This window comes from Prionailurus viverrinus, chromosome X, assembly GCF_022837055.1.
Source record: "Prionailurus viverrinus isolate Anna chromosome X, UM_Priviv_1.0, whole genome shotgun sequence".
Taxonomy (NCBI): domain Eukaryota; kingdom Metazoa; phylum Chordata; class Mammalia; order Carnivora; family Felidae; genus Prionailurus; species Prionailurus viverrinus.
In genome coordinates, this window is record NC_062579.1 from 3,791,700 (window position 1) to 3,807,249 (window position 15,550).

At 47.1% G+C, this 15,550-nt stretch overlaps 1 protein-coding gene across 1 annotated transcript; it reads right to left on the reverse strand.

The window, feature by feature from the left end:
• Positions 1-4,246: 4,246 nt before the first annotated feature.
• Positions 4,247-4,906, reverse strand: LOC125157691 (putative claudin-24). Its single transcript, XM_047844621.1, has one exon. The coding sequence runs from the start codon at positions 4,904-4,906 to the stop codon at positions 4,247-4,249; it is 660 nt and encodes a 219-aa protein (XP_047700577.1).
• Between the last annotated feature and the right edge of the window lie 10,644 nt (positions 4,907-15,550).

Genomic DNA, 15,550 nt, shown 5'->3' on the forward strand with positions numbered 1-15,550 from the left:
GGCTGGGAAATTTAGTCCATTTGATGAGCTGATATTCCCAGACTCCTCCTGACCTGCGCAACACGGACTTCTTCCTGGGATATTCACCCAGGAAGTGAATAAATTCCGAGCTCGCTCCTGGCATATAAAGTTCCACTTCAGAAGCCACAAAGAACATTCAGGGCTCATTTTTATAGTTTGTGGTAGAAAGTGAAAATCACATTTTCGTATCATAAATGACGTGTATCAATCAGACCCATCATCGTATAAACTGTACAGGTCTTTCTGTGACTTGCCAAATCCTCAGACAACCAGCATCGCCCTGCCACCCACCCCAGGCCAGGGTCTGATCTGATTCCCGCCGGCAGGTACAGGAAGTGGAAAGGGTAGCAGAGCCGATAGTGTGAAGCTTGGCATCTTCAACGGCCACTAACAGTTTGCTCTTGGCTGCTTATTTAACTCAGTCCCTCAGTTTCTCCATCTGTAAAACTGGGATAATAATTGTTTTGTCCTCATCTATGATTGTTGTGAGACTAAAATAAATAATCCACGTAGATTTTTCAACATTTTTTGGCATGTGTAAACACTCAACATATACTAGTTGTTGCTGCCGCCACTGCGGCTTTGATTGTTACTGTCATTTATATCCCAGTCCCCTATTGGTAGGTATTTGATGGTTTTTACTTGTTTTCTGTTATGAACAACACTACCTAAGCATCTTTTTAGTCCCATCTTGGCCGACACATAAGTAGCTTGCTAATTCACGGGATGTATTCCATAGGTCCAACTGGGTTACGACCCAAGGCATGGATCAAAATACCTCTTGGGGCACCTGGGCGGCTCAGTCGGTTAAGTGTCCGGGTTTAGCTCAGGTCATGATCTCACTGTTCATGAGTTCTAGTCCCACATCAGGGCTGACAGCTCAGGGCCTGGAGATGCTTCACATTCTGTGTCTCCTTCTCTCTCTGCCCCTCCCCCACTCGTGCTCTGTCTCTCTCTCAAAAACAAATAACCATAAAAAAACCCCAAAACCTCTTTTTGTAATTAAAAATATATATATCTCAGTGCCAACTGAAGGCAGAGCGCATTTGCTTGATTTTTCCAAAAGGGCAAGAAACAATTTCTAAAACCTGGTAACTAATAAACTTGAATTCAATAATCCGCAAAAATACTAGGATGTGATGGTAGATATACAGTTTATGAACTCCTAGGATGATGGCGATCTTGGATGGCCAACATGAATTTTCTAGGAACAATCTAGCCGATCCGATTTCTACTTTCCCTCACGTTAAGTGCGATTCAGATTGGCATTGCAGACAGATTGGGCTGCCAGGCATTCTGGGACTTGAGTGACTGAACCTCTGGGAGAAGGAAGAAAGTCCAGCCCTGGTAGAGCAAGGGCTAGAAAGTCTGGGTGAGATCACCAAGGGTGGCTTCTGTTGGGCCAACATAGTTCCATGAGGTCACTCTTCACCTACAAACCAGGCCTGCAGCTAGTCCAGAAAAGGAACTCCAGGGAAGAAGCCTGGCATGAAGGCCTGTCAACACCATAGGGAGGTGTGATAAAGACCATGGACGTCCATGGCTGCAAGACTGATTCTAGACCCTACTGGCAATAGACAGAAGCTGCCACTGTAAGTCTCCCCATATCAGGATTGGTTTCCCATTTTAGGGCAGCAGCCCTTGTCCTACCTTGAGCATCATGACCCTTTGGATCTTGCCAGGAATTAGTGTGACCGTCTCCCTCAGACCGGAAGCCATCTAACTATTGCTGGCATTTTACAGGTGTAGATGTTATCGCTCACCCAATTTTGAGATCTCCTGAGTAAGGGAACGGTGTCTTCCAGAGATGTCGGGGCATACGATGGATGTCAAGACCCTTATTTCATTCAATAAGAGAAATTTACTTGAGTTTGTCTAAGTCAGTGATTCTCAACTGGGATGACTCTGTCCCCTTAGGGGACATCTGGCAATGTCTGGAGATATTTTTCATTGGCACAACTTAGGAGGTAGAGTGATACTGCTCGACAACCTACAGTGTGCGTGATAACCCCCAGCATGAAGAATTATCCCTCCCCAAATGTCTACGATGCCTAGTTGAGAAGCCCTGGCCTAAACCGAAAAGGAAACATGCAAAACGACTTATCGGAAGAGTCCCGGGGGTAGTTTGCAGAATCCAAGGAGAAATTGAATCAGTCTCAAAAAGAAAAAGAATATACCGGTGCTGATCCATGATCCCGAGCAGTAGGAGGTCACGGACATTTGCCACACTCTGTTGCACATATGACTTGTCTCCCCAGCTGCCAGTCTCTCAGGAAAGAATGTGATTGGTCCAGCAAGGGTCAGAGTTCACTCCCAGGAGATTCAGCTGGGGCCAGCTATGTGGTAGAAACGTGGCACACGGGGGCCACTCCATAGATGTTTCCTACACGAATGAATTACCATGGCTGCTGGCAGCCATTCCTGTGAGCCGTGCTAGTGTTTTGGGAGATGGGGCAGAAATCTGGCAAAGAATCCATCGCTTTCAGCCTGTGGGGCTATCTGTTGTTAAGCCATGGTCATCCCTCTCTGCTTGTCCACTCTTCCCGACCTTCCAGTCCATCCTCCTATAAATCCCCTGCTCCGGTGACACGGGCTATGTTCGTGGCTATGAACATAAGCTGCTGTTTCCTGGAATTTCAGAAGCCTCCACATCTCCTAATAGCTGGGAGTGATTTTCCCTGACTTTCACTCCACCAGCCAGTCTAATCTTCCAATACCTAATTCTCTGTAGTAGATCGTTCCTGTTGGAAATATCTAGAATTTTCCTGACTAAAACTGACTGATGTAGCAGAGATGGTTTCCAACAGTTCTCACTGCACATTTGATGATCCCTTGGCTGCTAGCCTTGTTGAAGGCAACCTCAGACACCAGATGTGTTCCCGCTTCCCGCCAGGCCTCAGGTCTCTGCAAAGCGGGGCTTCTCAGTCGTGAGTGGGCATCAGAAACTTCACTGGAAGGCGTGCAAAACACAATTTCCTAGACCCCCAACTCAGCATTTCTGATTCAGTAAGTCTGGTTTGGGAGTTAAGAATTTGCATTTCTAACAAGTCCCCACTGAATGTTGACACTGTTAGTCCAGAGCCCCCGCTGGGAAACATTGCCAGCCGGATCCCAAAGGTCAGTCATTTTGAACGCCTGGCTGAATTATTAGAATTAAAAAAAAAATTTTTTTTAACCTTGATTTATTTTTGAGAGACAGAGAGAGAGCACGAGTGGGGGAGGAGCAGAGAGAGAGGGAGACACAGAATCCGAAGCAGAGGCTCCAGGCTCTGAGCTGTCAGCGCAGAGCCCGACGTGGGGCTCGAACCCGTGAACCGCGAGATCATGACCTGAGCCGAAGTTGGACGCTCAACTGACTGAGCCCCCCAGGCGCCCCTAGAATGTTTTATTTTTAAGATTTTATTTTATTTTTTTCAAGATTTTATCTTTAAGTCATCTCTACGGCCAACGTGAACTTACAGCCAAGCGAACTTACAACCTCGTGATCGAGAGCCGCACGTTCCACTGGCTGAGCCAGCCAGGTGCCCCTGAATTATTAATATATTTAAAAATGAACTCTTTAGTGATTACTTTGCTATAATTTGTGTGGACTGCTGCAAACAGGACACCATTGTGTGTTGTCCTTCCTTTCCCTAACGTTGTGAAGCTGCCCACCTTTCTCAGTATTGCCTTCTCACCTCCCACCTTTCCGATAGCATGTGAACTTCAGGCACCCGCTTTTCCTAGGGCGTGATACTTGACTTTGAAGTGGGAAAATGGAGTATAAATTCACCCATTCGAGGAGGCTTTTTCAGCTGGTATTTAATCGTGAGCAGCAACAGATGAAAATGAAGTCAATCCACTGTAGGAAAGCAAAGAGGAAGAGAGAAGGAGAGAAAGAAGTATGATTTCTGCTACTTCTAATTAAGCAAAGTGTCGACTACGCTTTAATAAAAAAAAAAAATAGTAGTGCAATTTCTGAAAGACAAGGAAAACAGTGCCGCGTTGGAAACATTCTTCAGAAAGCTTGAGGTTAACGGTCCATTTTTTAAAGGAGAGAGTGAGTGGGGGAGGGGCAGAGGGAGAGGGAGAGGGAGAGCGAACCCCAAGCAGGCTCCGCGCTGCCAGCGCAAAGCCTGATGCGGGCTTTGAACTCACGAAACGCGAGATCGTCACCCGAGCTGAAAGCAGGAGCTGGACGCTCGGCCGACTGAGCCACCCAGGCGCCCCGGTTGGTGGCCCATTTTTAAACAAAGTCTACTTTAGCAAAAGGCACTTTTCTTGAGAAGTCCAGTTTTGAAGGAAAAGAGGTGGGTTTTTCAGCCAATCTGTTGCCACAAAGCTGTGACGCTATCAGAAGAAGGCCTCCGGTCAAAAGGAAAAATCCGCCAAGCCAGCCGCTGAACATGGCATTGCCGTAGTCCCACCGGGGCACGTCGGTGGGGAACTCAGGGCCCCAGAACCTCTGCACGGTGACCCGGGCGATGTAGGACACGGGCACCAAAGTGGCGAGTCCAGCGAGGAAGAACAGAGCTCCCCCTGCAACGTTCGTGCTTCTCTCCAAAGAGCTTCCCTGGTGGCCCCCGTACCTCACACGTGTCAGTCCCAGAAGGACGGCCGCCAGCCCGAGCGAGCCAGCGACACAGGCGCCACACATGAGGATGCGGGCCACCAGCATTTCGGCGGCCAGGTCCCGCAGGCTGGCAGAGGCCTGGCACACACGGCCACCCGTGTCTTGAGTCACGCACGTTTCCCACAGGCCCAGCGTGTACTTCTCACTCTCCAGTAGGCCCGAGGAGAGGGTCAGCCACTGAGGGATGCAGAGCGTCACCAGGGAGCACACCTGGCCAGCCAGGGAGCCCAAGAGCCCCGCGTTCTTGACCAGGCGGAGCACCCCACTCGTCATCTCGCTGGCCAGGCCCGAGTCCGCTGGGGAAACTTCGTCTCCACCTAAGAGCAGGGCGGCTTTGCAAACATGACTCACTCCTTGGTTAACCAATCAGAATGCGGCGGCTATTGTTCACCCTTCATGAATGCAGACGGGCACCTACCATTAAAATAGGCCCGACAGAAAAGCCCGGGCGACCCAGGCCGAGGGGGAGGACAGGCGGGCTGGGTCAGGTAATACGCACTTGGGAGAATTCTTCCCAGTTGTGAAAGGTATTCATTTCAGCAGGCTTATTTTCAAAAAGGAGACAGTTTGGAATGGAGTTATGAAGCATTCGAATCACTGATCAAGGTTTTTCAAGGAATCTTTCATCATTTGGAACTATTTTGAATTCTCTGTTAGCATCACCTCTTCCAGGGGTTGGTATCTGGTCCCATCATTCCTAAACCTATCTTCACAGGAAGCCTCTAATTATCCACACCTTCCATTAAAACAGGAGATGGGGATCTTCCCGAATTAAAAAAGACTCTCATGGTCCAGCAATCACGCTCCTTGGTATTTACCCAAAGAAGCTGAAAACTTATGTCCACGCGAAAACCTACAGCAGCTTTATCAGAGTTGCCAAAACTCAGAAGCAACCACGATGGCCTCCAGAAGGTAAATGGATACATAATGGTCCATCCAGACGTGGCATACTATTCAGTGCCAAAAAGAAATGAGCTACCAAGCCATGAAAACAAAGGGAGAAACTTTAAATGCATATTACTAAGTGAAAGAAGCCAGTCTGAAAAGGCTACAGACTATACGATTCCAACTACATGACATTCTGGAAAATTCTGGCAAAACTACGGAGACAGTAAAGAGATCAGTGGTTGCCAGGATATGGGGTCGGGGCAGGGGTGGGGGGAGGGATGAACAGGTAGGGCACAGGGTATATTTAGGGCAGTGAAACTATTCTGTATGATATTATAATGGTGGCTACTCACCATTATACATTTGTCCAAACCCACAGAATGTACACCACCAAGAAGGGACCTTAATGTCAAGTGCAGACTGGGTGATGACAATGTATCAACGTAGGTTCATCAGCTATAACAAATAGTACTGCTCTGGTGGCAGATGTCAACAGCGAGGGAGGCTATGCATGTATGAGAGAAATCTCTATACCTTCCCCTCAATTTTGCTGTGACCCTGGGGTACCTGGCTGGCTCGGTTAAGCGTCCGACTTCGGCTCAGGTCATGGTCTCGCGGTCTGTGAGTTTGAGCCCCGCATCGGGCTCTATGCTGACAGCTCAGAGCCGGGAGGCTGCTTCAGATTCTGTGTCTCCCTCTTTCTCTCTCTTTCTCAAAAATAAATAAAAACATTTTTTAAAAAATCAAAAATTGTTTTTCTGCGACCCTGAAACTGCTCTAAAAATTAAAGTCCGTCTAAAGAGAGAGAGAGAAAGAGAGAGAGAGACTATTATTTGTCACTCCAGTTCCCACTCAGGGTCATCATGATCAGTGATAAAGGAGAATTTTCCATTGTCTCTCTGCTAGGTCCGAAATGATGTTGGGATCCCTCAGCCTCCCCCGGGGGGCTTCTTCAGGAAGCCGAACCCAACCTCTCAGGTTTCCAAATTCTCCCCCTTTGGGGCTTGTATACACATCATATTCTCTTGGAGTGCCCCACCCTCCTTTGTGCTATTGTAAATATTTGGCAAGTGGAAGATAAATCCACCCCCAAAATTCTGTCTCTGTCCCAGTTTGAGATATGGGTCTATGAGAAGTCTAAGAAAGTACGAGACACAGTCAGCTTGGCCATTACTCAGTATTAACCAGAATCAAGGAGATTTCTGTTTCTCCAGCTTCTAGAGTGAGCACGTGAAGGAATATCACACACACATACACACACACACACACACACACACACACACACACACACATTTTTCTGCGAGAGGTAGAAGGAAGAAAAGAAAGAAGAGGTCTTGACCTGCTGGGAGGAGGCGGCATCTCGCCAGGAGGAGGGTGTAATTACCCCACACCCAGTCCCCATTCCTAACTCCCCGATACCATCTAGAGAATGGACACCCACAGCCAAAGGGACACACGAGGTACGACTGTATCTGTGATCTGCCAGGAGGCCCTGAGCCTTCACTCCAATGCCAAGGACGGAGAGACTAATTCTGGTGAATCCCAAACAGGGATCTAGCGTCAGCATAATCAGTGCTGGTCAGAGCCTATTACGTTAGGGTGAATTCTCGGATTTAAATCTACTTAGAATTTTTAGTCAATGGTTTTATGGAGCCCTATGTCTGACACAGGCTTTCTTACTCTTACGGGACAAGTCTAAGGAAGCCCTGACTTTTGAGATCCGGTGCAAGGCCTTCGAACACACCCATGTTTGTCTCTTAAAGAGAAGCAATTAGCTTCATGTAAGAGAAAACTGTGTCAACACAGGTCTAGCCAAGATGGATATTGTGACAACAATATCCACGAGCTGATGTCCCTGCATCTCTGATGACTCAACAATGCCTCCCGCCCAGGACGGGCACTGCTTGGAGCAGATCATAAAATAACTACACATCTCCAGCATGGCGCCCATGTCCCTTGCCCCAAGGGATTCTATTTTTTTTAATGTTTATCTATTGATTTTGAGAAACAGAGAGAGAGACAGAGAGACAGACAGAGAGAGAAAACCCCAAGCAGGCTCCAAAACAGAACCCGACGTGGGGCTTGATCCCACAAACTGAGATCATGACCTGAGCTGAAATCAAGAGCCAGATGCTCAGACGACTGAGCCACCCAGGTGTCCCCTTTTTTTATTTATAGAATCTTTTTTCATTTGTCTGTTTTTATTAAGTTTCTTTTTTAATTTTAATTCCAGTGTCGTTAACATACAGTGTTGGATTATAGTGATTCAACACTTCTGTACATTGCTCAGTGCTCATCATGATGAGTGTAGTCTTTATCCCCTTCACCATCCCCCCCCCACCTCCCCTCTGGTGACCATCAGTTTGTTCTCTATAGATAAGCGTCTCTTTCTTGGCTTCTCTGTCTCTCTTTTTTTTTTATTTGCTTGTCTGTTTTCTTAAATTCCATATATGAGTAAAATCATATGGTATGTCTTCCTCTGACTGACTTCTTTCACTTAGTGCTATACTCTGTAGCACCATTCGTGTTTTTGCAAATGGCAAGATTTTGTCCTTTTTTGTGGCTGAATAATATTCCGTTGTGTATATATGCCACATCTTCTTTATCGATTCATCTATCAATGGACACTTGGGCAGCTTCCACAATTTGGCTGTTGTAAATAATGCTGCAATAGACTTAAGGGTTCATGTATCCCTTTGAATTCTACTTTTTTGGGTTATTTTTTGGGTAAATACCTAGTAGTATAAATCCCGCATTGTAGGGTAGTTCTATTTGTGACATTTTGAGGAACGTCCATACTGTTTTCCACAGTGGCTGCACCAGTTTGCATTCCCACCAACAGTGTAGGAGGGCTTCCCTTTCTCCACATCCTCGGCAACACCTGCTGTTTCTTGGGTTGTTGATTTTAGTGACTCTGACACGTGTGAGGTGATATCTCCTTGTGGTTTTGATTTGCATTTCCCTGATGATAAGTGATGTTGAGCGTCTTTTCATATGTCTGTTGGCCATCTGGATGGCTTCTTTGGAGAAGTGTCTGTTCATGTCTCCTGCCCATTTTTTGATCAGGTTATTTGGTTTTTGGGTGTTGTGTTGTGTCAGTTCTCTCTATATTTTGGATACTAACCCTTTATTGGATATATCATTTGCAAATCTCTTCTCCCATTCAACATTGCCTTTTAGTTATGTTGATTGTTTCCATCACTGTGCAGAAGCGTTTTATTTTGATGAAGTCCCAATAGTTTATTTTTGCTTTTTTTTAAAAATTTTTTTTTTAATGTTTATTTATTTTTGAGACAGAGAGAGAGCATGAATGGGGGAGGGTCAGAGAGAGAGGGAGACACAGAATCTGAAACAGGCTCCAGGCTCTGAGCAGTCAGCACAGAGCCCGACGTGGGGCTCGAACTCACGGAGTGTGAGATCGTGACCTGAGCCGAAGTCGGCCGCTTAACCAACTGAGCCACCCAGGCGCCCCAGTTTATTTTTGCTTTTATTTCCCTTCCCTCAGGAGACATATCTAGAAAAATGTTGCTATGGCCAATGCCTGTACTCTCTTCCAGGATTTTTCTGGTTACAGGTCTCACATTTAGGTCTTCAATCCATTTTGAGTTTATTTTTGTGTATGGTTAGAAACTGGCCCAGTTTCACTCTTTGGCATATAGCTGTCCAGTTTTCCCAATGCCATTTATTGAAGACACTGTCTCTTTCCCATTGGATATTATTGCCTCCTTTGTTGAAGATTAATGACTATATAATTGTTGGTTTATTTTTGGGCTCTTTATTCTGTTCTATTGATCTATGTGTCTATTTTTGTACGCATACCATGCTGTGTTGATGACTACAGCTTTGCAGTATATCTTGATGTCTGGGATTGTGATACCTCCAGTTTTGTTTTTCTTTTTCAAGGTGGCTTTCGCTATTTGGGGTCTTGTGTGGTTCCGTGCAAAGTTTAGGATTGTTTGTTCTAGTTCTGTGAAAAATGCTGTTGGTATTTTGATAGGGATTGCATTACATCTGTTGAGTGCTTTGGGTAGTATAGACATTTTAACAACATTTGTTCTTCCGATCCATGAACATGGACTATCTTTCCATTTGTGTCATCGTCAATTTCTTTCATCAGTGTTTTCTAGTTTGCAGAGCACAGGTCTTTCACCTCTTTGGTGAGGTTTATTCCTAGGTATTTTATTATCTTTGATGCAGTTGTAAATGGGATTATTTCCTTAATTTCTCTTTCTGCTGCTTCACTATTGGTGAATAGAAATGCAAAAGATTTCTGTACATTGATTATGTATCCCGTGACCTCCCTGAATTCATTTATTAGTTCAAGTAGTTTTTTGGTGGAGTCTTGAGGGTTTTCTATAAATATAGTATCATGTCATCTGCAAATAGTGAAAGTTTTACTTCATTACCAGTCCGGATGCCTTTTATTTCTTTTTTGTTGTCTGACTGTTGTGGCTAGGACTTCCAGTACTGTGTTGAATAAAAGTGGTGAGAGAGGACCTCCTTGTCTCACTCCCGACCTTAGGGGGAAAGCTCTCAGTTTGTCCCCATCGAGGATGATATCAGCTGTGGGTTTACAAGGCCCTCCGGAGATTCTTCATGTACCTGCAGCAGGATGGGGATGTTTCTGGCCGGGAACACTGCCCCACAGACACCGCCCTGGGGACAAGAGCTCACAGGTCTTTCTGTCCTGATATTAACCTGGAGCAGATCCAGATTCAGAGATGGGAGAAGGTCAGGTCAGGAAGCAAAGGCCTTGGCAGTCATTCTTGTCAAACGGCTCTGGGGTCATTCGGTGTGTAAGCCTCAAGCATCCGGGCCTTCCCAGGCCTTCCTGCTTTGTTCCCCTCCGAGCCCTTGTCTGGCAAGCTGGAGTTGGGGCCCCTTCCTTCCACTGTGGCGGTCTCCTTGGCTCGCCGCGCATGAGCCAGATGACTCAAGCAGCTGCGTTATCCCTCAAGGGGCTTTGGATAGGGTTGATATTTATATTCAGAGACACACAGAAGTATTAACAACAAATTTTACGGAGACTGATACTATGTATGTGCATCATGGGCTATTATGATCTACATTCAGCTGACCAATAATTTACCTCATGTGTAAAGATTATGAAATGCCTAGCACATTGCAGGCCTCAATTGTAGGCCATTTCCACCCTCCTGGACCCTTCCCTCCCCACTGGGCACTGGCACACGGAAGACCTGTACAAATGACAAGCCTGGCTGTGGAGTTCAAACTCTGTCCCTCCTATTTCCAAGGTGGCAGAGATTGTGAGACTGACTCATAACCTGCGACTGTCTTGGCCCAAGTTTCCAAGCAACTGCTCTTAAAAAAAAAAAAAAGTTTATTTATTTATTTGGGGTGGGGAGGAGCGGAGAGAGAGAGGGAGAGAGAAAATCCCAAGCAGGCTCCGCACCGTCAGTGCAGAGCTCCACGTGGGGCTCGAACTCACGGACCCTGAGATCACGATCTGAGAAGAAATCAAGAGTCTGGCGCTTAACCGCTAAGCCAAGCCACCCAAGTGCCCCCCAAGCCACTGTCCTTCTATTATACTGGTTGTTTTTAAGGGGCGGGGAGAGCGGGCGATGTGCCAATAATGAGAACAGAATCTTAACTGTGTCTCTTCAAAAGCCATCAAGCAGATTGAAAGAAGTGCTGTTAAATAAGACCCGATCATTCAGATTAATTGTGTTCGCTATTTAAAGTTTGTTTTTTTTTTTTAAGATTTATTTATTTTTGAGAGAGTGCACAAGCTGAGAAAGGCAGCGGGGGGAGGGGGGTCAGAAGGTCCAAAGTAGGCTCCGTGCTGACAGTAGCCAGTCCACTGCGGGGCTTGGACCCACGACCTGCGAGATCGTGACCTGAGCTGAAGTCGGACACTCGACAGACTGAGCCACCCAGGCGCTCCTGTGAAAGGGCTTCATTTCAATTCTGATTTCCAAGCAACTACTGCACGTACACAGCAAGGCTGTTGATTTTTGTGTTAGTATCCAGCGGCTAACTGGGGTTTCCGCTGGGTTGGAATAGCTTTTTCAGGCGTTTTCTTGGGCTTTTGAAGGCATAGACTCAAGTTAGCCGAACAATGACTTTTGTGCCCCTCTAGGATAATTATACCTCATTTCTCTGTCTCCTGACTTATGTCAGACCGGCTAGACCTTCCAGAACAATCTTCCGTAATAGCGGTAATGACAAGTTTTTGAGTCTGGTTCCTTGTTTTCAGGAAACTGGTCTAATGCAGCGATTCACAGCAGGGACAGCAGAGGGGGTGGTTTGCTGGGGCTGAGGCCAAACAGGCCTCATTGGAAAAAGCCTCACAGGCGATTCTGAAAAGCCCTACCTCACCCAAGGGGGGTAAACCTGCATCCATGTTTCACCAAAGATTTAAATGTTCATTTAAAATAGGCATCATCATGGGGCACCTGGGTGGCACAGTCGGTTAAGTGTCTGACTTCAGCCAGGTCACGATCTCGCGGCCCGTGAGTTCGAGCCCCGCGAGTTCGAGCCCCGCGTCAGGCTCTGGGCTGATGGCTCGGAGCCTGGAGCCTGTTTCCGATTCTATGTCTCCCTCTCTCTCTCTGCCCCTCCCCCGTTCATGCTCTGTCTCTCTCTGTCCCAAAAATAAATAAATGTTGAAAAAAAAAATTTAAAATAGGCATCATCAGGGGCGCCTGGGGGGCTCAGTCGGTTAAACGTCCAACTCTTGGATTCGGCTCAGATCTTGATCTTGGGTTTCATGAATTTGACCCTTGGTACCCGGCTCTGCACTGACAGTGCGGAGCCCACTTGGAATTTTCTCTCTCTGCCCCTCCCCTGCTCTCGCTCACTCTCTCAAAAAAATAAATAAATAAACTTAAAATAAAATAAGATAGATATCATCAAGTGAAGCGTCTTTTGTTCCTTAGTTTACAAAGAGTGTTTATCAGAAATTAATGGTGTCCTGGTGTGAATCTCGAAGATAAATAGAAAGGTTTTATTGAGCTATTATCTACATACCGTACAACGCACCCATTTGAAGTGTGCAACTACCAATCACGGCAGTTGGAGAGCATTCCCACCCCCACAAAAAGGAAACCCACCCCAACCAGCAGCCACTCGCCTTCCTGCGCTGGCCCCGACAGCCAAGGCGTCCTTTCTGTCCCCCTTGCCTGCTCTGGAAATTTCATGCAAACGAAATCAGATAATTTATGGCCTTGCGTATCTGGCCTCTTTCACTTCACATCATGTTTTCAAGGTTCATCTACCCACGTAGTAGGAGGAGGAAAATTAAGTCATTTCCTGACTTATTCCTACCAAATTCACCTGGCTCAGCGACCGACAGTCCTGCAGGGAATACCCTTGGCAGCCGTGAACTTCCCCGTTCCTGGTCCCGCAGCGTCCTAGCGGAACCCCGTTCACAGCCGGGGCTCGCGACTTTCCAAGATTTCTCCTCCACGCTTTTGTCTGGAGTCTAGAGACACATCCCCTAAAGGGCATGGTGTGCTCCCAGCTGCCCAGACTCCGGCGAGGCCACAGCGGCCGGGAAGTAGAAGGCTTCAGGTGTATTTGTCAGCCAAGATCTTCAAAGTCCCGCCGTGAGTGGCGCCAATAGCCTCCGACAGCCTGTGTTGCCCAAGGGACGTGCGTGGGCGTCCCCTTTAGTCACCACACTTGCTTGTCCTCTATTTCCCAGCAAGCCCCACGCCTTGCCGCTGCTGCCTCTTTAATCTCTTCTCCCTTGGGGCCTGTCGCCACCTGTCATGTGCTTTGCCGCCATCCCCCCCCCACCCCCCTGCCCCAGGAGCCACGTCCCCGCCACCACGTCGTCTGTCGGCCAGCTCTCTCTCCTCTCCTGGAGACCTTCCCCGGCTAATGGTTACTCCTTTCCCCCCATCTACCCTCCCCAGAGCCCTTTCCAGGCCCTGTCCTGGGCCCCTGCGGCGGCCTGTCTCTCCCCTTGGTGGCCCTCTGTCAGACTGAAGTCACTTGCCAATCCACACTGTCTTCCAGAGGCTACACGGCCTGACCCCGTCCCCCTCAGTCCTGCACTCCCAGCCCCTAATGCGGGCACGAGGTGGGTTCCCAAGAAACGTTTCTTTAGTCTGGGTTGCTCGACCCTGCGCTGGTGACACTGCGGGCCACACGACTCTCGGGCAGGGGGGCGCGGCACGGGGCGCTGTCCCACACGGGGCACAGGGTTTAACAGCATCCCTGGCTTCTACCAACCAGAGGCCAGTAGCACCCTCCGGTCGGGACATCCCGAAATATCCCCACACGTCGCAGTTGTCCCCCGGGGGCCGAGTCCACACCAGACTGAGATTTCCTTCAAGGCCTCAGCGAAGGAACGAAGGGCTCCTGTCGCGACAGACTCCGTCCGTGGCACCGATCAAACACCAGGAGGCCACTTTTCCTCTGCTCCATCTAAGTGAGCCAGAGAACCTAAAATGAGACCTAAAAGAGCAGGAAAAGAAATCAGCCATTCTACTCATGCTCTATACACCCCCACTCTCTCTATTTTTTTTAAATATGAAATTTATTGTCAAATTGGTTTCCACACAACACCCAGTGCTCATCCCAAAAGGTGCCCTCCTCAATACCCATCACCCACCCTCCCCTCCCTCCCACCCCCCATCAACCCTCAGTTTGTTCTCAGTTTTTAAGAGTCTCTTATGCTTTGGCTCTCTTCCACTCTAACCTCTTTTTTTTTTCCTTCCCCTCCCCTATGGTCTTCTGTCAAGTTTCTCAGGATCCACATAAGAGTGAAAACATATGGTATCTGTCTTTCTCTGTATGGCTGATTTCACTTAGCATCACACTCTCCAGTTCCATCCACCGTTGCTACAAAAGGCCACATTTCATTCTTTCCCATTGCCATGTAGTACTCCATTGTGTATATAAACCACAATTTCTTTATCCATTCGTCAGTTGATGGACATTTAGGCTCTTTCCATAATTTGGCTACTGTTGAAAGTGCTGCTCTAAACATTGAGGTACAAGTGCCCCTCTGCATCAGCCCTCCTGTATCCCTTGGGTAAATGCCTAGCAGTGCTATTGCTGGGTCATAGGGTAGGTCTGTTTTTAATTTTTTGAGGAACCTCCACACTGTTTTCCAGAGCGGCTGCACCAGTTTGCATTCCCACCAACAGTGCAAGAGGGTTCCCGTTTCTCCACATCCTCGCCAGCATCTGTAGTCTCCTGATTTGTTCATTTTAGCCACTCTGACCAGCGGGAGGTGATATCTGAGTGTGGTTTTGATTTGTATTTGCCTGATGAGGAGCGACGTTGAGCATCCTTTCACGAGCCTGTTGGCCATCCGGATGTCTTCTTTAGAGAAGTGTCTATTCATGTTTTCTGCCCATTTCTTCACTGGATTATTCGTTTTTCGGGTGTGGAGTTTGGTGAGCTCTTTATAGATTTTGGATACTAGCCCTTTGTCCGATATGTCATTTGCAAATATCTTTTCCCATTCCGTTGGTTGCCTTTTAGTTTTGTTGATTGTTTCCTTTGCAGTGCAGAAGCTTTTTATCTTCTTGAGATCCCAATAGTTCATTTTTGCTTTTAATTCCCTTGCCTTTGGGGATGTGTCAAGTAAGAAATTGCTGTGGCTGAGGTCAGAGAGGTTTTTTTCCTGCTTTCTCCTCTAGGGTTTTGATGGTTTCCTGTCTCACATTCAGGTCCTTTATCCATTCTGAGTTTGTTTTTGTGAATGGTGTAAGAAAGTGGTCTAGTTTCATTCTTCTGCATGTTGCTGTCCAGTTCTCCCAGCACCATTTGTTAAAGAGACTGTCTTTTTTCCATTGGATGTTCTTTCCTGCTTTGTCAAAGATTAGTTGGCCATACTTTTGTGGGTCTAGTTCTGGGGTTTCTATTCTATTCCATTGGTCTATGTGTCTGGTTTTGTGCCAATACCATGCTGTCTTGATGTTACAGCTTTGTAGTAGAAGCTAAAGTCTGGGATTGCGATGCCACTGTTTTGGTTTTCTTCTTCAATATTACTTTGGCTATTCAGGGTCTTTTGTGGTTCCATATGAATTTTAGGATTGCTTGTTCTAGCTT

Coding starts and splice junctions, on each gene's coding strand:
- LOC125157691 (XM_047844621.1), bottom strand. CDS start 4,906: ATGACGAGTGGGGTGCTCCGCCTGGTCAAGAACGCGGGGCTCTTGGGC.